The sequence below is a fragment of the Callorhinus ursinus genome, unplaced genomic scaffold (assembly GCF_003265705.2).
Source record: "Callorhinus ursinus isolate GAN/ISIS: 27379988/994484 unplaced genomic scaffold, GSC_fseal_2.0 scaffold5, whole genome shotgun sequence".
In the NCBI taxonomy this organism is placed as follows: domain Eukaryota; kingdom Metazoa; phylum Chordata; class Mammalia; order Carnivora; family Otariidae; genus Callorhinus; species Callorhinus ursinus.
In genome coordinates this window covers 63918956-63945008 of record NW_027397067.1, presented here as the reverse complement: position 1 = coordinate 63945008, position 26053 = coordinate 63918956, and the positions used below count along the sequence as shown (strand labels likewise).

At 44.6% G+C, this 26053-nt stretch overlaps 1 protein-coding gene across 1 annotated transcript in view; it reads left to right on the top strand.

The window, feature by feature from the left end:
* Positions 1 to 2812: 2812 nt before the first annotated feature.
* Positions 2813 to 26053, top strand: part of SNTB1 (syntrophin beta 1) — a 234321-nt gene continuing 211080 nt past the window's right edge. Inside the window, exons 1-2 of the mRNA XM_025871052.2 lie at positions 2813 to 2937; positions 3101 to 3878. Coding sequence (XP_025726837.1) covers positions 3323 to 3878 — 556 coding nt within the window. The 5' untranslated portion in view covers positions 2813 to 2937; positions 3101 to 3322. The remainder of the gene's footprint in view (positions 2938 to 3100; positions 3879 to 26053) is intronic.

The following is a 26053-nucleotide window of genomic DNA, read 5'->3' as shown; positions in this document are numbered from 1 at the left end:
CGGAAACATGGAGTTGGACTGGTAGTCACGAGAACCCAGTTGCTGCTTTGCCACAGCTCTGTGGCCTTGGGTCCATCGTTGCTCCACTCTGAGCTTTAAATGGCACACTTATAAAACGAGAAGGGGCGCCTGGGTGGCTCATTCGGTTAAGTGTCGGCCTTCGGCTCAGGTCATGATCCCAGAACCCTGGGATTGAGCCCCGAGTTGAGCCCTGCGTAGGGCTCCCTGCTCCACAGGGAGTCTGCTTCTCCCTCTGCCCCTCCCCCACTCGTTCTCACAATCTCTGTCTCTCAAATAAATAAATAAAATCTTTAAAACAATAAAATGAGGAAGCTGGAAGTCTTCTCGGTATTTTCCAGTGATCATTCTTTTAAAAAAAAGATGTAGGAAGGGATAATCTGTCTAACTGCAAGGATTAAGGAGCTACAGGGCACTAGTCTCAAGTCCTGAGAAGAACTAAGAAATGAGGTAAAGAAAGTTTACCCTTGAGAATCCGCGTTGCCAGTCAGAGGCCAGAGACGCAGAGCTATCTGAGGAATGAGATAAGACTTTTAGGCCTGTAAGACCACAACAGTCACCAGTTTCAGTACATTAACATGTCTACACCCCCCCCCCCCCAAAAAAAACCTGTCAATGAGGGGAGGGCAGAGTGTTCTCTAACCCTGGGAAGAGGGAGAGGCCGGAAAAAGGGGCGGGCCCTACCCCTCTACACTCAGGGCGGCTAGGTGCTCCCTTCCAGTGGAAAGGGTGGCCTCACAGCAGGATGCACCCTGTAGCTAATAGGCTCCAAGTCTTTAGGAGAGTGTAGGATAGTGGTTCAGAGTCCAGACTCTTCATATCTGGCTTCAGATCCTGATTGCCATCAACTAGCTACAGAACCCAGGCCAGTTATTAAACCTGTATCTCTACTTACTCACCTATGAAATGGGAATGATGATAGTGGTAAGGATCCCCAAGAATCCCTGGGAGGATTAAATTAGTATGTGTAAAGCACGCAGAATAGGGCCTGTTCATATAATTCCACAACAAAGCCACCTCCAGCTAACAAGCACGCCTCAGGCCTAATGATATTCATTATTTGTCTCCCCTCCTTCTGATGGCACTTTCAACAAGCTACCTACTTCTTTCCACGTAGGTTTGCTTACACAGGAAAAAAAATGTGTTGATCACAGAGATTCTGAGAAATTACCATTCCAGAGCCTGCACGATATCTTATGGCAAAGCAATAAGTTACTTGGAGTTGTGTCTGGACCTCCTACGTTGCTTGACCACAGAGATAGGACGCAGACATGATGGAAATGGAGGAAATCAGTTTTGATTTCCAAATCAACACGTGGGGGTTCTGGTGCCTAGCTCCTCCTTAGTGTTTTGGGTTATTGCATAGACACTCAGGCTCTGATTTCCCTAGAGAGTGAGGGAAATCCTCACTCTGAGGAGTGAATCCTCAGCCTCTAAAACAGAGGGCATTCCCAACTGGTTTTCCCAATCCACAGGGGTACACCCCTATGGGCTCCCTATCTGACCCTGTGGTTGCTGTCCCTGCAGCCATGGGTACTTTACAGGAAAGAACATAGATCTTCCAGAAAACTGGTGGATTAAAAATGTAAGAAAGGAGGGAGCTGCGAACAGAAGCATTAATCCAAGGGTTAATGCCTCCAGTGACTTCTCCTCAAAAGAAGTCCAAATGTTTTCACGTCATCCGGGGACCCTGCCTGGAACTCCAGCTACCCTTTAGGGGTTCATCTGAGTTTTAAAGCATTGTCAATTAAAAGTATGGGTCATTCTGGAAGGGTTAGAGAATGTTCGGTAATGTCAGTGGTGATACACATCAGTGGGAATGTGTTTGATAAGATTTCTTTCCTCTGGACACCTTGCTGGGTTGGGTTTACCTTTAGGAATGAGCAGATTTGTGAGTTTTGTTTTGCTTTGATTTTGGACAGAGGGGAGAGAGGTGTAAAGGGGCGGGGGGTTACATGAGAGACTTAAAATTCTTAGGGAGGCCCAAGACACCTGATTAGGGTGGGGGGTGAACCTGAGAGGTTCAAGGACCAGGAGGACTCTGGGAAGTTCAGCTGTGACATGGGTTATGTTGGCATTTCCGGATTGGCCTAGTAAGGTAACCAATAATTATCATATTGTCCCCCTGGAAAAATGCAGCCTGAGCTCCAAGTAAGTAACTAGAGTAAAGGAACTTTTCAGATACATTCAATCCATTGACACCGAGTTCTCAAATGGTGGACTTCCTATACTGGATCTTGGGAAGAAAGAAAGTCCCAGGAAACGTTTGGTATGGCATTGGGGGAAAAAATGTCAGAAGCATAGAGTATATTCGGTGTGAAAGCTGGAAAGACGTCAGTTCCTGGGGTCTGGGGCAGACAGTGACCTGCTGAAAACCCCCACCAGCACAGACAGCTCTCCAGAGATCCGGCAGAAAGATGTCCTGCATTTAAAGAGAGGAAGTTTCGGGCACTCGGGTTATGCTGCCGTTTCTTGCTGGGTTCCCGGGACAGCCTTCCCTCTTGACTCTCAGGGAACCCGGGGCCTCCGTCCGAGGCTACCTGAGAATCCTCGCGCGAAGGAGAGGGAGGTAAGAACTCAGAAGGAGAAGCCAAGGTTTGAGGAAGCCAGCGTGAGGAGACCTGGATACAGATACAGCTGGGGGTTAGGACTGAGGGACAATCCAGCGGGGGATGTGAAAGGGAAGGGGTCAGGAGCGTCGGGTTTGGGGACGTAGGCAGGACGAGCGGTCCCCGCAAAGGAGCGGTGAGGGCACCCGCGGGGAGGGGAGGGTCGAAAGGAGAGGGCCGGGCTGGGAGGAGAGCTGGCGCGAGGAAGCTGGCCCTGCGGCGCCGTAGGCTCCCGGCAGCGAGGCGGCGGGGGTCTGAGCCGGCGCGCGGCCGGAGAGCGAGAGCGCCGGGGCTGCGGCGGCTGGAACAGGTGAGCTGCCGCCGGGCGGCGGGTCCCGCCCCTCCCCGCGGGCGTGCCTCCTCCTCCCGACCCTCCCCGCGCCGAGCTGCTCCGCGGCTCCCCTCGGTTTGGGCTTTTGCAACTGGCAGCTGGCTTGTTTCCCCTCCCCTGTGTCTGTCTCTCCTTCTTTTAGGTCGCTCCACCCCGCCCAGGATCAGGCGAGGGGGAACGGGCTGGGCTGCGGCTGCCAACTCGCGCCGAGCGCGTGTGCGAACTCCCCGAGCGGCGTCCGGCGCCCGGCCTCCTCCCTGCGGGGCGCGCGCTCCTCGCTCCCCCGGCCCGCGGCCTCCCCCGCAGCCCTTCCCCACTTTTCCCCCCTTTGGCAATCACATGGCATTTTAAGAATGCCGGAAAGATGGCGGTAGCGGCGGCGGCGGCGGCGGCGGCAGCAGGGCCGAGCGGCGGGGGAGGCGGCCGGGCGCCGCGGAGCGGGCTGCTGGAAGTTTTGGTGCGGGATCGCTGGCACAAAGTTCTGGTGAACTTGAGCGAGGACGCCCTGGTTCTGAGCTGCGAAGAGGGCGCCGCGGCGTACAACGGCATCGGGACCGCCACCAATGGCTCGTTCTGCAGGGGCGCCGGCGGCGCGCAGCCCCCGGACTCGCCCGCCGGGGTCCGCACCGCCTTCACCGACCTGCCGGAGCAGGTGCCCGAGTCCATCTCCAACCAGAAGCGCGGCGTGAAGGTGCTGAAGCAGGAGCTGGGCGGGCTGGGCATCAGCATCAAGGGGGGCAAGGAGAACAAGATGCCCATCCTCATCAGCAAGATCTTCAAGGGGCTGGCGGCGGATCAGACCCAAGCCCTGTACGTGGGCGACGCCATCCTGTCTGTGAACGGGGCCGACCTGCGGGACGCCACCCACGACGAGGCGGTGCAGGCGCTGAAGCGCGCCGGCAAGGAGGTGCTGCTGGAAGGTAAGGGGTTAACGCCGCGCGGGCCGCGCACACACCCCCTCACCCTCCCACCGCACCCGCACACTCCCCCGCGTGCCGGCACAGCCCAGGGGCCCGGCGTGGGGGATGGTGGCGGGGAGTCTGGACAACTTTAACCCACCTGGGGGCAACTTGTCCCTACCCTAGAGTCGCTGCAGGCTTGGACCCAGCAGGGGTGTGTGCACAGGCTCGGCGAGCAGGGTTTCTTGAGCTACGTGGCAGGCGCAGGGTCAGATGCTTAGGGCATAGCGTCTCATTTTTACCCGCGGATAATCCGAGGGTAGCGTAGGGGCCGGGAAGTGGGACTGGAAATGAAGGGCAGTCGTCCACGCTAAGGTGAGAGCTCACCGAATAACTCTCATAGTTTTATGCTCTCGCACCATGTTCTCCAAGAAGCCAGGGCAATCCATTTACAAGGGTTCAGTCCTAAAGACAGAGAGGAGTGGCAGTGTTTGAACGCTGAAACCCAGTCATCCTTCTGGACTTCCCCTCCTCTCAGATTGGAACCCGGGATTATGCTGGGGAGTTGTGCCAAGATCTGGGAAGTATGTTGCAGCTTTATGCAGAAGTTCCCTTCTGGTGCCAGGTGTTTGGCCGGTCAGTCTGGATTCCAGGCTGCTCTGGGTGGAGGGTTGCTGAGGCAGTTTTTCTGCCTGCCTTTTCCCGGGATTTTTCCCGAGTGGGGTGGAAACAGTTTTGCATTTGTTAAGTTTCCCCTGAGTGTGAGGCTTCTTAGAAAGGACTTTCTTGAGATCCTGTGTGCCCAATCCCCTGATTTTTCAAGTGAATAGAATAGGTAGCTGCGTTATTGTACCCTTTTCCGATTATGTGCAGAAAGGCAGTAGGGTATTAAGTGGATAATCACTATCCTTTTCCACTATGTCTGTATTTCTTACTTGGTAACTGTCTCTCTGCCCCATACCTTTGTACATACCTCAGCACAAATATCATGTAATTATTTTTGTCTATTTACTCAGCTTCCCCCTCACTGTAGAGGGGTCTTTTATTTAGTTAGTTATGGGTCATTTCCCTTGAGTTTAGGTGCTCAGTGATACGCATCCTGAGTGAATAAATCAATGGACCCATAACCACAGAAACAGTGTTTCAACCCAGATCTTGTAAACTGGTGGTTGATTTAAATCCTAAATTAAGGACTTAAGTCAATTTCCTGCTCACCAGATGTGGTGCTGGTGCTGGTGTGTGAAACAGAAAGTTCAGAGTTGGGAAACCAGCTTTGTTAACATGTGACAGCTGATGCAACTGCTCTGGTACATGATCGTCCACCTCCTGCCTAGAATACAGAGGGCTCCCCACACCACACACCTTTATTTATCTAGAGGATTTGTGATGTCTTCATATTTAATTGCTACCCTGGGTCCAGAAAGTGGAAGGCTATTTGCTTTGGCTTGATGATTAACATAAGTAAACAGAAAAAAGTTTTCTTGACTCAAGTGTGTGTTGGTTTGTGTGACAAGGGGCAGGTGGGATCTGGGGCAAGTGTAGTTTGATCTGTAAACCACTGGGCACCTGCTCAGCCTGCAATATTTACTGTAAACTATCAGGGGGGACAAAAGGCAGGTCATTTCTGTTTCAAGGCCCTGCCCTTCATTATGTCTTTTCTTCTCCTTGGTTTCAGTGTAATGAATAATGACTTAGCAAAGAGATATCTCTCACCCAAAAAGAGGAAGGAAAGGTGACTCCCTGCAGTTGAAAATAAACTTAAAGAAAAAGAGAGAGAACAGTTATGTGGCTTTATGGATGCGGCAACTGAAGAGTGAGTTTTGTAAAAAACCTCTAACATGACATTCTTGCAACACATCGTCCTGTGTTGCAGGCAGGACCTCTGGCGGAAGGCCCGCGGGCCTCCTAGACATGAACCACCTGGGCTTGGGGCAGCAGTTTTATTCCCAGCCCGAGTTTTCAGAGATCCACTGCAATCAAGAGAAACAAGTAGAGGCCCCCCCTCAAAACAATGTCTCTCGTACTGAGTTGAAGCGTTGGTTTTAAGTGTGGTGGGAGAGATCATATACCATCAAAGCAAATATCACACATCCCCTCTTTTGTAGCTTGGACTGTTACATGGATTCCCACCTGAAGGGGCATATCAGAACCACCGGAAGGGCCTTTTAAAATCACATACCTACTTGCCCATATTGTGAAATGCAATCTTAATTGCTGAATTTCTACACAGGAATGGCTTTGTAGATGTAATCAGCTGGGACGAGAGGCTTAGGGAGATGTTTTAAAGATATGTTTATGTGGAAAATACACAGTTTTTTTACTTAGATTGCTTTTTTTGTTTTGGGGGTTGTTTGTTTTTTGAGCCAGCCCAGTCCCTCAACTACAGCCAGTACACACCCCATTACACGACATGCGCCCCCTAGTGGAGGATCTATGCCACTGCTAGTGGAACACCCTGAAGTGAAAAGCTGATGAAAGGCAAGTTTCAAAGCCCGCGTTCTAGTTACCGAGTCAGTCACAGACTTAATCTTAACCTCTTTGAGCCTCAGTGTCTTCTGAAAAATGGGAATAAGGAAATCGGCTGGACATTCTTACTCTACAGGGCTGCTGTATGGAAGAGAATCTGAGAGTAAAAGAAAAAAACATGTATCAAATGGCTGCTATGATTCGTTATAATTCCATGAAATGAAGCGGAAATTGCCCCTCCCGAGGGGTAGTCCATTCCTCATACTGTACTGGAGTTTATGGTTCTTATTTTTAGTCTAATTATTATTATTATTATGTAACTGTAATGTTAGGAGACCATTCCTCTGTGGGAAGGGAATCATGATGACAGCTAACCTTTCTTGAGCACTTATATGTACCAGGCTTTACTTGCATTCGTTCCTTACACTTTTAGTAACTGTGAGGCTAGTACTGTTGGTTATTTGCTTAAAGTCTTGGGGAGGAGGCTTACAGATCTGTCTCACTTCAGAGCTCAGCCTTGTAACTTCTGGGTGAAATTGATACTTCGAGCTTCTCCTTCATCTGTGTACTTAAGCCAGTGGAAGCTTCCTCAGTTCTTGGGCTCAAGATGTTCTTCCCCACTTCTCAAAAATGCTGAAGTGCTCGGGACAGCCTTGAGCAGGAAGAGCAATTGTGTGGGCCACTCAAAAGGGAGGGACAGGAAAGAGGGTTGAGTCTAAAAACCTTCATCCACCCAGTGTCTGGCTGTATCAAAAGGGAGCTCCCGCAACAGCAACCAAACTTCACAATGAGGCAGGGTCTCTTGTCATTGAACACCTGGCCAGCAAGGAGGTTACACTGTAATTCAAGCTGAAAATAAAGCGTGAATACACTGTGCCAGTGAAGTCAGTGTTTCACCGGATAGTCATCCAAGTTAAGATCAGACATCTTTACGTTATGAACTCCTTTTCCATTTGCGGGAGTAGGAGCAGGGACCCTGCATTCAGCCATGGAGATGCTGAACCATAGAACTGCAGGGGACACCGCACACACACAGAGTACAGAGTGAATGGCCCCCTGTGGAGTGGAGCTGGGCACAGCTGCATAAATATCCCTGGTAGTTCTGGGTCACGGGAAGGATGAGGTTTTTTTGCCCTTAGATGGATAGCAAAATAGTAATTTGGAATCTGTCAACCTTTTTATAACTGAAACTACAATAAAGTTAGTTTCTCCACAACTTTGTCCAGGTTGGAGAGTGCAGAATGTTCTGGAAGACTCATCTTGGGGTATGGAAGGTGGGGGTGGGTGATGAACAGAATCTTACCTGGGTCCAAAAGTTATCCTAGGGAGCTGGACCAGAAGAAGTGGAAATTCAAAGGAGAAGGTCCGAGACTGTTGTTGACGTGAACCCTGTCCATCAAAGCTCCTCCCCCAGCACTGCTCCCAGGAATGCTTGGCTGCTGAGATCATCTAAAATGTCACTTGCACAGTCACTTCCTTTAGTGGTAGAAGTAGTGATGGCACGAAAGGGAGATGGGGTATGAGGCAGAGGCAATGGTTTTGTTGGTATGAAATCTCAGAATTGGACAAGAATTTGTATTTTAGAGAATCTTACTTTATTTAGGATGTACAGGATCTTTTTTTAAAAGATTTTTTTAAAAATTTTTTGAGAGAGAGAGCACGAGTTGGGGGGGCGGAGAGGGAGAAGCAGGCTCCCCGCTGAGCAGGGAGCCCAAACATGGGGCTTTGTCCCAGGATTCGGATCACGACCTGTGCAGGTGTCAGACGCTTAACGAACTGAGCCACCCAGGCACCCTTAGGATGTACAGATTCTTAAAGAATATCCAAGAACTCTGGAATTTAGAGTCTTGAAACTTGTGTGCTTATATTTTAACTAGCAGTTACTCTTTTCACAAGATACTTTATCTTGTTGGGCCTTGATTTTGTTCATTGGGAAGCTAGGGAACTAGGTTAAGCCATCTCTAAACTTTATTTCACTTCACATCCTATAAATTCAGACCCAACACACTTTTTTTTTTAAAGATTTTATTTATTTATTTGACAGACAGAGAAGGAGAGAGAGAGAGAGAGAGAGCACAAGCAGGGGCAGGGGCAGGGGCAGGCAGAGGGAGAGGGAGAAGCAGGCTTCCCGCTCAGACGTGGGGCTCCATCCCAGGACCCTGGGATCATGCCCTGAGCCAAAGGCAGACGCTTAACCGACTGAGGCACCCAGGCGCCCCCCAACACACTTCTAATAACAAATCTTCCTAACACCCCTTTTATTTTTATGAAACAAATTTCATAAATAGTATAACCTAACTGTAGTTTAAATTTAAGAATCAACATAATGTCCTATTACTATATTATTACGAATATTAATAAAATGGAAAAATGAGTAAATTATTTTTAAAAAGTTTCAGTTGATAAGCACATAGTACAACTACCCCAGGGAGCATAATGAAGGAGGTAGATGCTAGTACCTGTACATAAAATCACCAGCAATGAATAGCTACGACTCAAGATGGGTGGGGATGTGTGGTGTCTTTTGGGATCTGGAAAAATCTTGCACTGTGAAGGGCTACCTCAGATGTTGCAAGATGTCTGGCGTCTCTGGCTCCTATCACTAAATGCTAGGAGTAAGCCCCTGCCACTCCCCTTGACCTCTAAAATGCCTCCATAAATATCCGAACTGCTACTGAGAAGGGCTGTGTTAACCCTCCACCCTCTTGATGAACCAGTATTCTATAAGAACGCTGATTCTGGGGGTGCCTGGGGGGCACAGTCAGTTAAGCATCCAACTCTTGGTTTCAGCTCAGGTTGTGATCTCAGGGTCATGATGTTGAGCCCTGTGTCAGGCTCTGTGCTCAGCACGGAGTCTGCTTCAGATTCTCTCTCCCTCTCCCTCTCCCTCTGCCTCTCCCGCTCGTGCTCTCTCTCTCTCTCTCTCTCAAATAAATAAATAGATCTTTATTAAAAAGAATGCTGATTCTGCTTTACCACTTTACACAGTAGTCCCCCTTATCTGGGGTTTTGCTTTCCACGGTTTCAGTTTCCCATGGTTTCAATTTCCCGAGGTTCCCTGCAGCCTGGAAGCAGATGATCCTCCCCTGACAAACCATCAGAAGGTCACGGTAGCCTAACGCTCTGTCACAGCGTCTGCATCATCCCCCTCGCTTCATCTCATCACATAGGTGTGTTAACATCTGCCATCATTATGGGAAGGGCGAGTATAGGACAGTAAGATATTTGGAGAGAGGGAAAGGCCACATTCACAGAACTTCTATGACAGTATATTGTTGTAATTGTTCTATTTTATTATTGTTGGCAATAACTAATTTATTATTAGTGCCTAATTTATAAATTAAACCTTATCATAGGTTTGTGTGTATAGGAAAAAAACCATAGTATATATAGGGTTCAGGTCTGTGTGTGGTTTCAAGCAGGCAACCACTGGGGGTCTTGGAAGGTATCCCCTGCAGGACCCTGCCGTGCCTAACCTTTTGCAGACTCTTTACATATGTGATAACAAACATTTACATAACAACTTGTATCACACCAGATGCTGTTCTAAGCACTTTACATGGACTAAATCACTGGATTTGGATTCTCACAATAATCCAAAACTATTTACAGATGAGAAGACTGAGGCACAGATCATTGAAATTTGCCAAAGTTTGCCATTCTTCTTGCCAAAGAAACACAGTGAATAAGTTCCGATGCTGAGACCCAAACAGACCTTATCGCTTTGGATCCTCATGAGCAGCCTTATGCAAGAAGCGGATTAGGGACGCATATCCCCAGTTTGTTGATTAGGAGAGTGAAGCTCTAAGAGGTCCCATGATGGGTCCTATTCAGGTCTTCTGCTTTCTTGTCTAGTATATTCGTTTTCTACTGCTGCTCTAATAAATTACCCAAAACCTTAGTAAATTAAAACACAAATTTATTATCTTACAGTTTTTTAAAGTCAGAAGCCTGATGCAGATCTCACTGAGCTAACATCAAGGTGTCCACAGTGCTGCATTCCTTTCTGGAGGCCCTAAAAGAGAATCTTTTCCCCTTGTTTTTTCCAGAAGCTTCTAGAGACCATTCAAATGCTTTGGCTCATGGCTCCCTTACATTTTTAAGCCTGTGGTGGCAACTTGAATCTTTCTCACATCAAAACATTCCAGCTGGGGTGCCTGGATGGCTCAGTCAGTTAAGCATCTGCCTTTGGCTCGGGACATGATCTCTGGGTCCTGGGATCGAGCCCCACATCGGGGCTTCCTGCCCAACAGGGAGTCTGCTTCTCTCTCTTTCTCTCTCTGCCCTTCCCCACTGCTTGTTCTCTCTCTCTCTCTCTCTCAAATATATAAATAAAATCTTAAAAAACACTCCAACCTTTATTCTGCCTCCTTCTATTTTTAAGGACTTGTGATTACCTCAGTCGTATCTAGATAATCCAAGATAATCCCCCCCCTTTTTTTTTTTAAGATTTTATGTATTTGACAGAGACACAGGGAGAGAGGGAACACAGCAGGGGGAGTGGAAGAGGGAGAAGCAGGCTTCCCGCCGAGCAGGGAGCCCGATGCGGGGCTCGATCCCAGGACCCTGAGATCATGACCTGAGCTGAAAGCAGATGCTTAACGGCTGAGCGACCCAGGCGCCCTGATAATTTCCCTTTTTAAAATATTTTTTAAATTATAACTTCCCTGATAAGCAACGTTAATTCACTTTGCAGCCCTCATTCCTCTTTGCCATGCAAGGTAATATATGGTTAGGATCTGGAGACTAGGAGGTGTGCATCTTGGGGGTAGCAGTAGGGGGCATTTTCCTGCATATTACCTCTGGTTTGCTGAAATAGTAATGGTACAGAGTTCCCAGGTAGCTCTTCAAGAATATCCTCAACCACAGTAAACAGTCCTGTCCTGTCACGTGGCAGAGGAGTTCCTCATTCATTCATTTATTTGACTGTCTAACAAGTAACTTACTGAGTGTCCTCTATGTGTCATATACCACTAGGGCATTGCCCTTGAGAAACAATATTACAGTGACAGATGCAGATAAGCACTAAGCAGGCATTCACAGGATGGAGTAGAAAGTGCTACATCAAGGGCGTTATGGGATGCTGTGGGAGCCTCAGGGAAGGACATCCAGCCCATTCTTGGACTGGGCTGTGGAAGGCCAAGGTCTCAAGGCAGCCCAACAAAGAGCTTGGCTATCAGCTGTAGCTCATTGTGGTGATGTGGGAGGAATGTGGCCTTCAGGCCTTGCTAAGGGGCAAGAATGAAAAAAAAAAAAGACCAGAGACTTGAGCAGAATCCAAGGCTTCTAGGCCTTGTTATAGACTTAGATGTCCTTCTCAGGGTGAAGTGTGATAAGCAGGGAAATGTCACGCTGAGTTTCACATTTCAAGAAGCCTGAGATGGGCCAGGCTCTCGTGAGTGACCTGGCTTCGTGTGCCCAGCCAGCGACACAGGTATTCAGACACTCGACCCCGGGTTGTGCTTCAGAGCACCTTCCACAGCGAGGCTTAGGTTTGTCAAAGTGGCTTCACTCACATTATGATTTTGTCACCAGGCCACCCCTCCGTGGATGATTGGACTGGTGTAATGACCCCCCGCCCCACTTTGTAGAGGAGGAAATGGAAGTACCAGAGATGAGGTGACTGGTCCGAGGTTACCTTGAACATGAGGGAGCTGGACATCAGATTATCTAACACCTGTCAAGCTCCAACTGGTGCATACTGCACGAGACATTGTGTCAAGACATGGCACAGTGGACAAAAGGTGGTCTAAGAGGTATAAGGCAGGGAGTTGCAGTTATTAGGGAGGTGGGGGCATTTGAGGCTGATTGTAAAGTTCTTGAGATCAGTCATACAAATGGCATGATTTTCACCGCAGCCTATGTAGCATAGTACCCGGCACATATTAGGCTGATTTTAAAATGTCTTAGGAAGGAAAAAATAGTAGGACAGAAGGGAAGAAGAAGGGAAGGAGGGAGTGAGTGGGGGAGTAAGGGAGGGAGAAGACAAGGAAGGTAGGAAGGGAAGAGGGAAGGCAGTTTGGGGACTTGGTGACCTTTCTTGATGGCTTCCATCCTCCAGCACTAATGCTGTTGGACTGTGGAAATGATACACATTCAGCATCGATAACGAAAACTCTATCTGGGGCTGTAGTGAAGAAGAATACAGAAGTCATTTTATAGACCTGGGAAGCACTTACTTAACATAGACCAGTCTTGAAAGACAAAAGAGGAGCCAGACGTGATTTTAAAAGTTATTGGAAAATGTGATTATCCTTTAAATGTTATATTTATAACCACCCTTCCTTTGCCCCCCTGTGGCTCAGAGACCTACAAGTCTGAATACACTTTCTACCTGGGGAGATGAAAACTGCTTAGATATTTTAATTGTTTCTTTTTTAAAGCTTATGTATCAGCCTGAAAATTCAGACCGTATTCCTTACGTGAAGCTGATCAGAATGAAGCGGATCAGGACTGTCCTTCAGTTTCCTGTTTCTGCCGTGGAGGGAAATGCTTTTCACGTAACGGGGTGCATTGGAGCACTCACCCCATGGAGTGTGTATTAAAAATAACTCACTGCGCACAGCTCCACATTTGTGAACGGCATCTAGCTGAAGCCACCACTGGTCTGGTGGGTGAAGGGAAATTATTCTCTGGCAGCTAGTGGCCTACTAAGAATTCTATTTCAAATGATGCATTTCAAAGCAGTTAATGTTAAAGAAAAGCCAGAATTTTCCCTGCATTTATACCAAGTGTTTTATATACCGAACCTCATTACCTACTTCACTGGCTTTGATTTATAATAATAGCTTGCCTTTAGCTCCGGCCTGCAGATTGCGACTTCAGAGAAAATATGTAACATACACCACGAAATAAATGTCCTAACAGACCCATGCAGATGAGCCCCGCTCCCAAAGTGGGATAGACAAGATGGAAGAGTTCATGCTCAGTAGTGATTATTATGGGAATTAAGATGATGACCCATCCCGTGGCTCAGTGCTTTTTAAAAACGACTTCCCCTTTCTGTGATTTGAAGCATCGTTCGTAGCTTGTTGATAAACGTGGGAAGCTCCATCTCAAATTTGATGACTGGTTGCTGAGTGTTACTGCAGTTGACATACCCTGTTCTGGGCTTGCTCTTAAAACCCGCCTTGTTTCTTTCCCTTGCAATTTCTTTCTCATGGCAGTATAATGCCGTGGTTTAGAGGGTGGGCCTTGGATTTGCTCAATCTGGGCTTACAGTCCTGTTCTGCCTCTTTCTGGCTGTGTGAGCTTGAGCAAGCGACTTACCTACAAGCCTCAATTTCTTAATGAAGTAGGTTCATTGTGAGGAAGAGAGTCATTATGGATGGAAAGTGGTTAGTTAGCTCACTGCTTGGAACATATAGTAAGCACTAAATATTTACTAATTATAAAATCTGTCATGTCACGTGCTTCGCAGATAGAAGGTTCGGGCACAGAAGTGAAATGATGGGGCTAAGCATATGTGATAGAAAGGCTTTTTGGGGAACACAAAGGACAGTTTGGGATTTGCCATGTTTGGGAACCGAAGGATGCAACTGATGGCCTGGGAGAGCTGGTTTGCCTTGTACAGGTGAATTAGGATCCCACAAGGGTATATTTCATTGATGATTTTTAGCAGCATCAGATGTTTTCCATCAACCAAATCACAATGTAGGCTGCTGTGGTTTTTGGTGGGCAAATGCGAACTTTGTCTCAAAATGCTGATCTGCAGGAACATGCAGAAAAGTGTTTTGTAAAGGGAAAGTGGGCAAGTACAGGTTTAATCTACACAGCAACATTCAAAATTCTTTGAAAAGTTGTCTAGGACTTAGAGGAACGTGGAGGTCTTATTAGCCAAAAGAAGCCCAAATGTTGCTTCTGTTAAAAATGTGAAATATTTGTGCAACTCTTACTAAGCCAGCATTATACTTTAGTTTTTTATCCTTTTATTTAATACTGTATTTCATGGAATCCGAGGGACAACCCAGTGGAAGATAGATCATTGTTTATGTGCCCTTGAAAAAGAAAAGCTAATGTTTAAGATGGGGGGGGTGTCTAATAGGGTACCTGCTTAGAGTTGTGATGTCAGGGGCTATCCCTTCAGTACAGGGATAAGTGAAAAATAAATCCATCACACAGAAAGGGACAGTGAGAGAATTCACACATCTCAGATTTGGTTTTGGTAGAAGGAAGAAAAAATATATCTACTAAGATTTTGAATTGCAAGTTGGTTCTAATAAATACTGAGGTCTGAATGTACAGTGTCAGCGTAAGTTAAAAAAAAAATACGTAGGCAGATGATGTAAAGTGGTTTCAGGTTGGGAGGGCCCCTGATGAATGATAGGAGTAGTTGTAAATTCTGTCTGCAAGAACTCAGCTTCCATCTGGGCCTCCAGCGATGCTAAGGCACATTCCTCAAATCAGAAATGATAAAATGTGGAAAAAAAAATGGACAGTTTAGATTGATGACATATGGTGTATCATAGTTACACAACTAGTTCTTAAAATAATTTTTCTTGTAATATTTGTAAGGTGGCACCTTGTCAGTAGATTGAAGGAAGCATCTGCAGGGGGATGAGATGAAATTCCTCCTCTTCTGAAATCGAACATTCCAGAGGGAGACAGGTGTGGAGTAGTAAATCACATTTATATAAATTACAACTATATTCTATAATAATAATAATGTATATGTTATGTAAATGCTGTAGCAGAACTTAGGGAGTATCTGAAGCTGCTAAGGATACCTGGTGTGCAAAGGAATGCCTTACAAAACAGGTGACTTGTACAGTAGGGTTACATAAGCAAAGTGAAGTTTAAAATATAGGTAATTACTTGGCTATTTGGGACCCTGCATTTCAAATACTTTGATCTGAAAGCTTTTCATCTGCAATAAAAATCAAGGTTAATAATTTTTCTTTTTTGCTTGCAGTATCCACGTACTATCCTCTCTTCTCTCCTTCATGTTTAGAATTTGTCTATATGCTTACGGCATTCCTGTGCCCACCCTTGCCCAGTACCTTCTCTATTGTCCCCCAGAATGTTAGAATATATATTTTGTTTTTTTTTTATTATGTTCAGTTAGCCAGTTAGAATGGCAGAAATTAACAAGGCAGGAAATGACAAATGTTGGTGAGGATGTGGAGAAAGTGGAACCCTCCTACACTGTTGGTGGGGATGCAGACTGGTACACACTCTGGAAAACAGTATGAGGTTCCTCAAGACGTTAAAAATAGAGCTACCCTGGTGATTAACATAACAATAAAAAATTAAAAACAAACAAACAGAAAAAAAATAGAGCTACCCTACCACCCAGCAATTGCACTACTAGGTATTTACCCCAAAGATACAGATGTAGTGAAAAGAAGGGGCACATGCACCCCAATGTTCATAGCAGCAATGTCCACAATAGCCAAACTGTGGAAGGAGCCCAGATGCCCTTCAACAGATGAATGGATAAAGAAGATGTGGTCCATATATACAATGGAATATTACTCAGCCATCAGAAAGGATGAATACCCACCATTTGCATCGACATGGATGGAACAGGAGGGGATTATGCTAAGTGAAATAAATCAAGCAGAGAAAGTCAATTATCATATGGTTTCACTCATATGTAGAACATAAAGAATAGCACAGAGGACCACAGGGGAAGGGAGGGAAAACTGAATGGGAAGAAATCAGAGAGGGAGACAAATCATGAGGGACTCTGGATTCCAGGAAACAAACTGAGGTTTACAGAAGGGAGGGGGGGTGGGAGGATGGGGTAGCCAGGTGATGGGTATTAAGGAGGGCACGTGTTGTGATGAGCACTGAGTGTTATACACAACTGATGAATCATTGAACACTACACTAATGATGTACTATATGTTGGCTAACTGAACATAATAATCCAGTCAAAAAATGGGCAGAAGACATGAACAGACACTTCTCAAAAGAAGACATATAAATGGCTAACAGACACATGAAAAAATGTTCAACATCACTAGCCATCAGGGAAATACAAATCAAAACCACAATGAGATACCACCTTACACCAGTTAGAATGGCAGAAATTAACAAGGTAGAATATATGTTTTAATTAATAATTTAGTAATTTTTTAAAAAATATATAGTCTAATAGCAGTATAGGCATATAATATTTGGAATATTAGAACATATTTCTAATTCTAATATACATATATAAATATATTCTAATATTCCAAATATAATATGCCTATGCACTGCTACTTCATTTATCAGTGTCAGCCATTATTGACTAAATCAGTCTATTTTTATAAAATTGTGATCATGTCAACATTGTTCTATTTTCCAACCATGGGATAGTCTATGATCAGGTTTCTTGCAGTTACCAACAGCTTCTCTTTTTTTTTCCATTTGCTTCATTTTCTTACACCTATCTAAATTTTTTTTGTCCCCAAAAGCAGCTCTAGATTTATCAAATTTCTAGGAATACTTCTTTTTCAAATGCTCTTACATGTCAAATCACGCACCCATTCTGTTGATATTCCTGCCCTGCCACGGTGGACTGGTTCTCTCTTGGTCTGGTGCATGGAGATCTTCCTCAGGCTGTCCTGGGCTTTCTCCTCTGTCGGTTTTCTTGGATCCTCTGTCACCTTCACTTGTGGTTTACGCCCTAGTTTTGCTGGAGCACATTCATCAGTAGCTTCCTGAGAAAGAATGTGTGGGAGTTAAATAGGTGAAAATATCTTTAATCTGCTCTCTCACTGGACTGATACTTTGGGTATGATAAGTCTGGATGAGCATTTTCCCTCAGCAGTTTTCAGAGTTTTTGTGAGAAATCTTTCTGTGATGAAATGTCTCATTCTCTTTCTTTTACGTGTGGCCTACTTTTTCTTTCTGGAAATTTGTAATTCTTTTTATCACTGATATTCTGAATTGTATCTAGTGATTGGCCTTGGTGTGGGATTTTTGTTCATCGGTTTTCTAAGCCCTTGATGGGCACAGATAGGCTAAAGCTATGGTTCCCAAACTGTGTGCCAAGGTGCCGTAGGGTGCCCCAGTGAACTCACAAGGGGGCCATGGAATATTTTGAAATTTTGAGGAAAACAGCAACATCTGTTGGACACTAGGCAAACCATTAACTGAAGACTCAATATTAGATTGCTACGTTCCTTCCATGATGTCAAAATCTTTGCAAAACTCGTTTTTTGCAGTTGCTGTGATTTCAAAACCAACAAACAAAAACAAGTACCACACAATAGAAAAAGTCGTGTGGAATAGGAAATGAGGCGTGGCAGTATCCAATATGATTCCAAGGTTTGGGGAGTGGTATAATACCCAGCAGGTGCTAAGTTTTTAGGACATGAAGGTGTACATTGTTTGGATTTAACTACTTAAAACACTGAATTGGAAGATACCTCTTTGGGCCTAGGGGTGTCATAAAAACAGAGACTGAGACATTAAAGGTGCCATTTAATGAGTAGACTGGGACCTGTAGTCAGAATACTCTTACACTTCAGTTCTGGAACGTTTTCTTGTTTTATCTCTTTGACAGTTCCTCTTTTCCCTTTTCTTTGCTCTCTGTGCATGGAAATTCTTTTGGTTGGATGTTAGACCCTCCGTATTGATACCGAGCTGAAAAATAAGCTGATTTTTGTTGTGGTCTTGTTGCTTTTTCTCCATTGTCCTTCTCTGTTTATTTTTGTTCTTTTTCATGGAGAATTACTAGATTTTTATCTGCAGCTCTTGTATTGATTTTTTTTTTTTTTTTACATTTCATCTGTCATACCACTAAGTTCCAAGAACATTTTCTTATTCTCATCGTTCACCTTTTTAATAGCATCCTCTTGTTGTTTTGTGGATGCGACGTCTTTGCTGATCTCTCTGAGCATATTAATAGTTTTTTGAAGGTTTTTTTTTTCACCAGTATTGACTCGAATGTCTCCAAGTTCCTTTCTCTCTGCTTCACTTTTCAGTGTGTTGTGCATATCTAATAGTTTCATCTATTTTGAGATTTGTTCCACTTTTGTATTCCCCTAGAGGCAGCAACTGAGATGAGGATGTCAGGGTAAGAAGTTTATTTGGGATATAATCCCAGGAAGCACGGGTGGTAGAGGGGGGACAGGAGATAGTAAAGGGAATGAGCCCATCAAGACCATCAAGGCCTCACCCTGGGCCACTTGGTCACTCTGGCACTTAGCATATTATCCCCTGAGGTGCGATCAAATAGATAAAACTTACCAACTTTCCACTCACCATTTTTTTTTTTATTTTAAAGATTTTATTTATTTATTTCAGAGAGAGAGAATGAGAGATAGAAAGCACGAGAGGGAAGAGGGTCAGAGGGAGAAGCAGACTCCCCGCCGAGCAGGAAGCCCGATGTGGGACTCGATCCCGGGACTCCAGGATCATGACCTGAGCCGAAGGCAGTTGCTTAACCAACTGAGCCACCCAGGCGCCCCTCCACTCACCATTTTGTTAAGGGCTACTGCTAGGGGCATTACCTCTCTGGTACTTCTGCTTGGCATCTCTGTGAGGTCACGAGTACTCCCTGCCAAAAAGATGCCCCCAGGCAGAGGAGTGCAGGCATTCCCTGTCGGCAACCTCCTGCGTGTAGCCGGACTGCAGAGGAGACACGTGTGAACGGGCTCCAGCAGCACCACAGTGCCTAATTTCAAAGTGTTCAGAGGAAATCCTAGTGGAAGATGGACTGCACTCATATCCAAATCTTTCATAAAGGCCAGTTCGGGCATGATCAAGATGGCGTATACCGCCCTCGGAAAGCTTTGCAAAAGCACAACTTTGGCTACCTATGCCTGGTTTTTAATTTCTTTAAATGTGTGGTTAGTAGAGAGTCTTGCCGATCTGGTTAGTTGATTGCAGTTCCTGTAAGTCGATTGTGCGCAAGTTAGATTAATTGAGCCGAAGGGGAGTATTGTGTTTATCAACCTCAGTCGTGTTGACATTTTTAGATAAGGACTGGGCATGAGCAAAGTGAACAAACTAGGTGTGTGACCTTGGCAATAGCCTTACCTGCCTAGAACTCCGTTTTCTCACGGATCACAGGGGATGACAATAGTACTTTCTCTATAGGACTGATATGGGAATACAAAGAGTTAATACAGAACTTAGTACAATATCTAGCACAAAGAGTTCAAAGTGTGTTGGCGATCTTTATACTATGTCTATTTGTCTTTCCCCACTAGACCGTGACTCTAAGAGAAGGGATCAAGTCTTTTCCATCTTAGAACTTTAGAGAACTGGGCGCCTGGGTGGCTCAGTCATTAAGCGTCTGCCTTCGGCTCAGGTCATGGTCCCAGCGTCCTGGGATTGAGCCCCACATCAGGCTCCCTGCTCAGCTGGAAGCCTGCTTCTCCCTCTCCCACTCCCCCACTTGTGTTCCCTCTCTCACTGTGTCTCTCTCTGTCAAATAAATAAAATCTTAAAAAAACAAAAACAAAAAACTTTAGAGAACTGAAGAGAATTGACCCGGTGGCAGTTGTGTTGGTCATTAGCCATGGCCCTAACATGGCAGGATTTGGGCAAAAGCAAGAAAGAAACAGCTTTGCTTGGTGAGACTGTAAAATAATGTACAAGGGTCCACAACTGCTCAAGAATGTCTTCAGGCCATAGGCCTTTATTATCTCAGTCCTTGGTTGAAAGAGGGCCTAAGTTAACAAAGCCAGGTGATCCTTCCCTTTAAAACTTGGAAAATAGAATTTTGCAGTAGATTTACTAGTTTTCAAATATTTTAAAGACTTAAAAATTTTTTATATGGGTACATTTTATTTTGAGTTATAACTCATGTCATAGAATCATTATTTCTCATTTTGCCAGAAAATGTACTCTTCACCAATTTGCCTGAATTAATAATGAAGTGACAGGAGATGGTGTGTTCCTGGTATGGTATGTCTATCAGTCTGTATCTATCAGGGAAAAATAGTTAATATAATTTTATAACTGCTCTAAGAACTCACTTAAGTTGTGTATTCTTTGAAAAGGCCCGTAAAGCCTGGAAGAATGATCGGAAAGAAGAAACTTTTTTTTTAAATATTTTATTTATTTATTAGAGAGAGATTAATTAAAGATTTTATTTATTTATTAGAGAGAGAGAGAGCACAAGCAGGGGGAGTGGCAGGCAGAGGGAGAGGGAGAATCAGACTCTGCTGAGCAGGGAGCCTGATGCGGGGCTTGATCCCAGGACCCTGGGATCATGACCTGAGCCAAAGGCAGACACTTAACCAACTGAGCCACCCAGGCGCCCCAAGAAGAAACTTTTTAAAGAAGGAATCTCACACACTGATTTGTAAAATTCCTTTCTCAGCTAGTTTATTTTTTTAGATGTGTTCATATTTGTCTATTTGTGTGCATCAAATGTAAAACATGCATACAAAATATACTTGGGGACAATCAGAAGGTTCCCTGATACAGTTGCAGAGACAGAATGTACGGAGGGAAACGCATATAACAGTTTTGCCAGAGGCCTGTTACAGATAGTAAATGTTATGCGTAGAGTGAGGGAGGGATCCTGCAAGTGGGGGACAGTTGGGGCATGATTTTGCAGAGCCAGGGTAGGGCCTGAACCGGACCCAGAGTAAGTCATTCTGTTCTGCCACTGCCTACTTCCAGGCTGTGTGAAGACAGTGTCCTTGCTGTGCGGAGCCGCTTTCCTCTGCCACTCACCAGCCCCTTCCCAATGGTGTGGAATGGACAGACCCTTGCGGCAGGACCCAGGCCCTGGGAGCCTCCCACTTCCCACACCTGCCTGTTAGTTTTCATATACAGACATGTTTTGCTTGGTTTTTGGCTTCCCTCTCCAGTCTTTCTGACACTTCTACAGATTTACCCCCATTATAGGTTGAATGCGTCCCCTCCAAATTCCTACACTGAAGTGCAAACCCCTTAGAACCTCAGAATGTGGCATCTGGAAATACGGTCAGTGCAGATATGATTGGTCAAGATGAGGTCACACTGGAGTAGGGAGAGCCCCCAGTCCAGTATGACCTCTGTCCTTGCAAAGAGGGGACGTTTGGACATAGACACCACACACAGAGAATACCATAGGAACATGAAGGCAGAGATTGGGGTGATCCATCTCTAAGCCAAGAAACTCTAAAGATTGCCAGGAAACCGTTGGAAGTTGGAGGAGGCCTAGAACAGACTTGCCCTCCCAAAAGGAACCAGCCCTGGCAACACTTTGACTTCAGAACTGGGAGAGAATGCTTCTGTGCTGTAAGCTCCAGCTGGTGGCACTTTGTTATAGCAGCCCTAGCAGGAAAAATAAATAAATAAATAAATAAATAAAATTACACCTCCCATGGGAGGCTTTGGAATACATTTCATAAAAATTTGGCAGGGAGTTTAGGGAGTGAGCAAATAGTAATTGAGATCTCGCACATTTTTGTTCTCTTCGTCAAATGTCTAATGAGACCAGCTGTCTTTCCTAACTGTTCAGATAAATTTCTCGAGGTGTGTGAGTCGGCACTGAAAGGGCGAGGCATTGGCAAAGGGTGTGAGAGGTTGTTGCCGTAAGTCCATATGACACTGCTAAATTTTGCTCTCATGCATGTTAACGTCACCCGTAGTACTGTTACTTGGGAATAATTTCTCTATTTTTTGTGTGAGTCAGAACTTGATATCCATGCTCCTGAAATCATTAATCTCGTTCCCAAAGTCTTCACATGCAGGGTTCCTTGATAAAAAACACAGTTATTGGATACAAATCATTTTTCTAAGTATAAATATGTCCCAGATATTGCATGGGACATACATATGCTAAAAAATATTTGTTGCTTATCTTGCAGGTCCCATTTAACTGGGCATCCTATGTTTCTATATGCTAGAGCTGGCCACCTTATTTACATGGCTTTCAAAATTGTGGCCTTGCTGGGGTGCATGGGTGGCTCAGTCTTTAAGCGTCTGCTTTCGGCTCAGGTCATGATCCCAGGGTCCTGGGATCGAGCCCCACGTTGGGCAGTTAGTTTGAAAGAAGGGGTTTACCCTCTGAGCTTTCTATGGGAAGGCCTGAAAAATTTCTTCTGCTGTGAATTAACTTGGACTTCTGGGGCCTGAAAGCCGTGGGGAGAGAAGTTTAGACAGAGCAAGATCCTTTTGTCCAAAATTTCCTGCATTCCATTGGAAGTTAGTGAGTTGTGTCCGGCTTCGGGATGTTGTAGGGTCTAAGGGACTTGTTGAAGTCTCTCCAGCTTCTTGCTAACTGGTGGTGAAGTTGCCCTTCTTCATACTGAATGCACCAGCTGTTTGCTCATTCTTCCAGTTTGATTCACGAAGGGAAAAGGAGACACATGGGAAGAAGATTTCATTTCCTGGATCTTACCCTATTATTGTCACAACTAAACCCAGTTGCAGGATTTTTTTTTCTTTCCACACCTTAAAAAAAATTTTTTTTATCATGCTTGACCTATATTAAAAATAAGTTGAAGCATGTATTTATCATTGAGAAGGACACTGTGAGCTAGTCACAGTTACAAAAGTTCTTTGAGGGGCGGGCGCCTGCGTGGCTCAGTCTGTTAAGTATCCACCTTCGGCTCAGGTTGTGATCTCAGGGTCCTGGGAACGAGCTCCGCCCCCCCCCATTGGGTTCCCTGCTCAGTGGAGAACCTGCTTCTCCCTCTCCCTCTGCCCCTCCCCCTGCTCCTGCTCTCTCCCTCCCTCTCTCTCAAATAAATACAGAAAATCTTTTTTAAAAAAGTTCTTTCACGTACTTCAGATAACAAATATATGAAGATGACAAAACAACTCCAGTTTTTTTCATTGTTGTTCTTTGGCAGCGGCATTAAAATTCAGATTAAATCTTTGATTGTTAATATGTTCTAGAATCTTGTAAATAGGATTTTTTTTAATCACCTTAGAAAAATCGGTATTTGACTAGTTAAAACAGTGTAGGGTTTGAAGTTAAATAGCTGATTTGCACAACACCTTGGACCCTGACCGCCCAAATCTTTATAATTCTAGTTGTCCGGAGCCTAGGACTGGGGCGGGGTGGGGGGGAGTTTTTGAATCGGAGTTGGTCCCTGAGTGGAACACTTGATAGATTGTGTGCTGATAGATTACATTTGGGGACGGCATTTCTTCATGGGCAGCCTGTGTCCTCCCTCTCAGACCCCAGTCTGCCTTATCTTTTTAGCAGCATGATTAGAAGTGGTTGCCGCAAAACTTGCTATGGAAAAATCCACCAGGAGGTTATCGTATTTAATGTTTCAGAAAAACTTCTTTTGAAGGCGATAACAGTATTTCTTAATCACGGTGCCGTTGGGCAAGCACAGGTGTGTTGCATACCGTTAAATCACTCTGTCCTTAGGACATAGTGTTGTTCTTTGAAACTATTTGGCTCTCCTTCCACCTTTTTCCTCCAACCCCCTCTTTATGCCAAAGAAAGTGCATTTCCCAGACTTACTCTCCACACCCAGCAAGGTATTCTTTCAGAAATCCTGAGTGATTATTATTTTTTTTTTTTAACTCATTCCACCCCAGTTGCACCGCCAAGCTCACGATGCATGTTTCTTACTCGGTTTTGGTCTGCACATATTGACTGAGGATCTCCTATGTTCCAAGCATTATAGCAGATTACAGAGGTAGAACCTTATTAACAAAGCACCTCCCCTCAAGGTGCTTACCATCCACTGAGGGAGGAGCCCCATAGAGAGGCCATGTTATTCTCTTTTTTCCCATTGGAGTTTGCCATGCACTGAATCCAGGAGAACCATGGTATGAGAGATAGTTCAATCCTCATAATAAAAAAGGTGGGTTGGAATTGTATTTCAGTCCATTTTGGTTATGTTCAAGGTATGAATCATAAAAGGCAAGTGATGGAAAAGCAGAGGGCTTCTCTTCACAAACCAGTTCAGAAACATTTTGTAATGCCAGCTTCTTTTTCCATTGTAACTGCAACATAAAACCCAAAATTTTGGTCTGCCATCTGAACCTGCTACAATTTTAGCCTCAACCTACTTTTCTAACTTTCCAGGTAAACATGATGCTTTAGCTAAATTCTTCTATTTCTTATCTCCTGACAACACTGTACCATATAGGACAGGCCTCAGTACTTGGCTAGCCCCAGGCAATTAGTAAGTATTCAGAGGATGAATGAATGAGTATGAATGTAGGTGTTTCCTGGGCCATGCTGTTTTTTCCGCATCATTTTGCATTTTGTGCGGAGAGTATTGCAATTCCAAATTCCTGACAGAGAGGGACTCTGATTGGTGTGACCTGAGTCAGGTGTCTCTCCTTTGTCCAGATAGCTGTGTCCAGGAAAACAGTCCACATGGCCAGGTGCTCGCTCAGCAGGGATTCTAAGCACATTCTCCGGGAAGGGTGTCATGAGTATGACTTGCCACACCTCTGAATAGCTTAAGGGGCAGAGTTCATTGAGAGATTGTAGGGGTTCAAGTATGTGGAAGGGACAGTGGGGAACTAGGAGCTTGCTGATTTTTCTTCTTTGCCCTTGAAGGTGGACAGAAGTCAAGGAAATGGTGCAGAACTGGAAAGAGTTACAAAGGAAGTGGTATTTTCAAGGGAAAGCCAGGCTTCCGTCAGGGCAAGTAGAAGGAGGAGAAGGAAGTGTTAAAAAAAGATTAAAGGAGAAAGAATTCTTTTTTATGACAAAGCATAATTCATTTTATTTTATGCTTTAATTACAAGTGTTGGCATATTTTTTCCTTATTATCTCATTTTGATTACATTGGTGTTTATTGAATATGCAAGGCCAAGTCTTATGTATAATATTGCTTTTATTTTAAACAATGCCTTCCAGTTCTAAACAGTAATATTATAAATTTGAGGTAAGCGACCCACTTTTAAGTTAGGCTTTCCCAATGATTGTTGAGTGACTCGGTGCAAAGTGAGTGAATGAAAAGAATGAGTCAGCAAAAACAAACGAAGAGTGAGAAGTAGGTGCATTTGGAAAATTACCAGCTTTATATGATTCACTCTCATGAGAAATATTTGCTACTCTCTCTATGAGTTTGCTGCTAGAGCACTTGTTTTCAAAATTAACCCAGAAGAGTTGTCCCAGGCTGGACACATTTGCAAAAGCTCTTTAAGCTAATAAACAATTGCTTATTTTAGGAGAACTATTGCTTAGACAGACTGAATAAGAGGAAATTGTTCCCCTTTTAAGTTTCCTGTGATGTGGGTACCCTTGCTGCAAAGACCCCTCTAGTAGAAGATCTGACTAGAAATCAAAAGGAAACCTGTGGCCCTGGTTTTTCTTTCTGTACGAGAAGCAAAAGGTCAGTATCATGGTCAAATGAAAAAGTAAATTGGATTTTAAATTTTTATGTGTGTTTCCACAGGTTAAGGTGCTCCGACTTCATTCAGCCATACGGTTATAATTGATAGAACCCCTAAAATGTGACAAATCCACCTGAGGGTTGAATCTTTTAATGTAGTTATTAGGTGAATGCTTTTACTTTGTTGGGTGATGACTTCAGTGTGTAACATCTGTTACATTTAGAACGTGTGTGTGGGTAAATGCATACATATTTACGTATAATTTAAATTATTATTACTTTCTTCGATCCCATTCTAGAGCATATATTCACTTTGAGGCCATAATATTATGGTTAGCATTCTCCATTTTATTTAGTGGAGGGTTCAAAACTAGGTAATGTAAAATGAATTTGAACCAGTAAATATTGTTTTCCAATTGATTTTAAATTTTAATGGGATATATCCCCAGGGGGAGAAAAAAATCTGTAGTAAACTCTATAAATATTTGGGGAAAAGCTTCAAGGATTTGGTCGTCATCTAGTGTTATGGGTTGAATT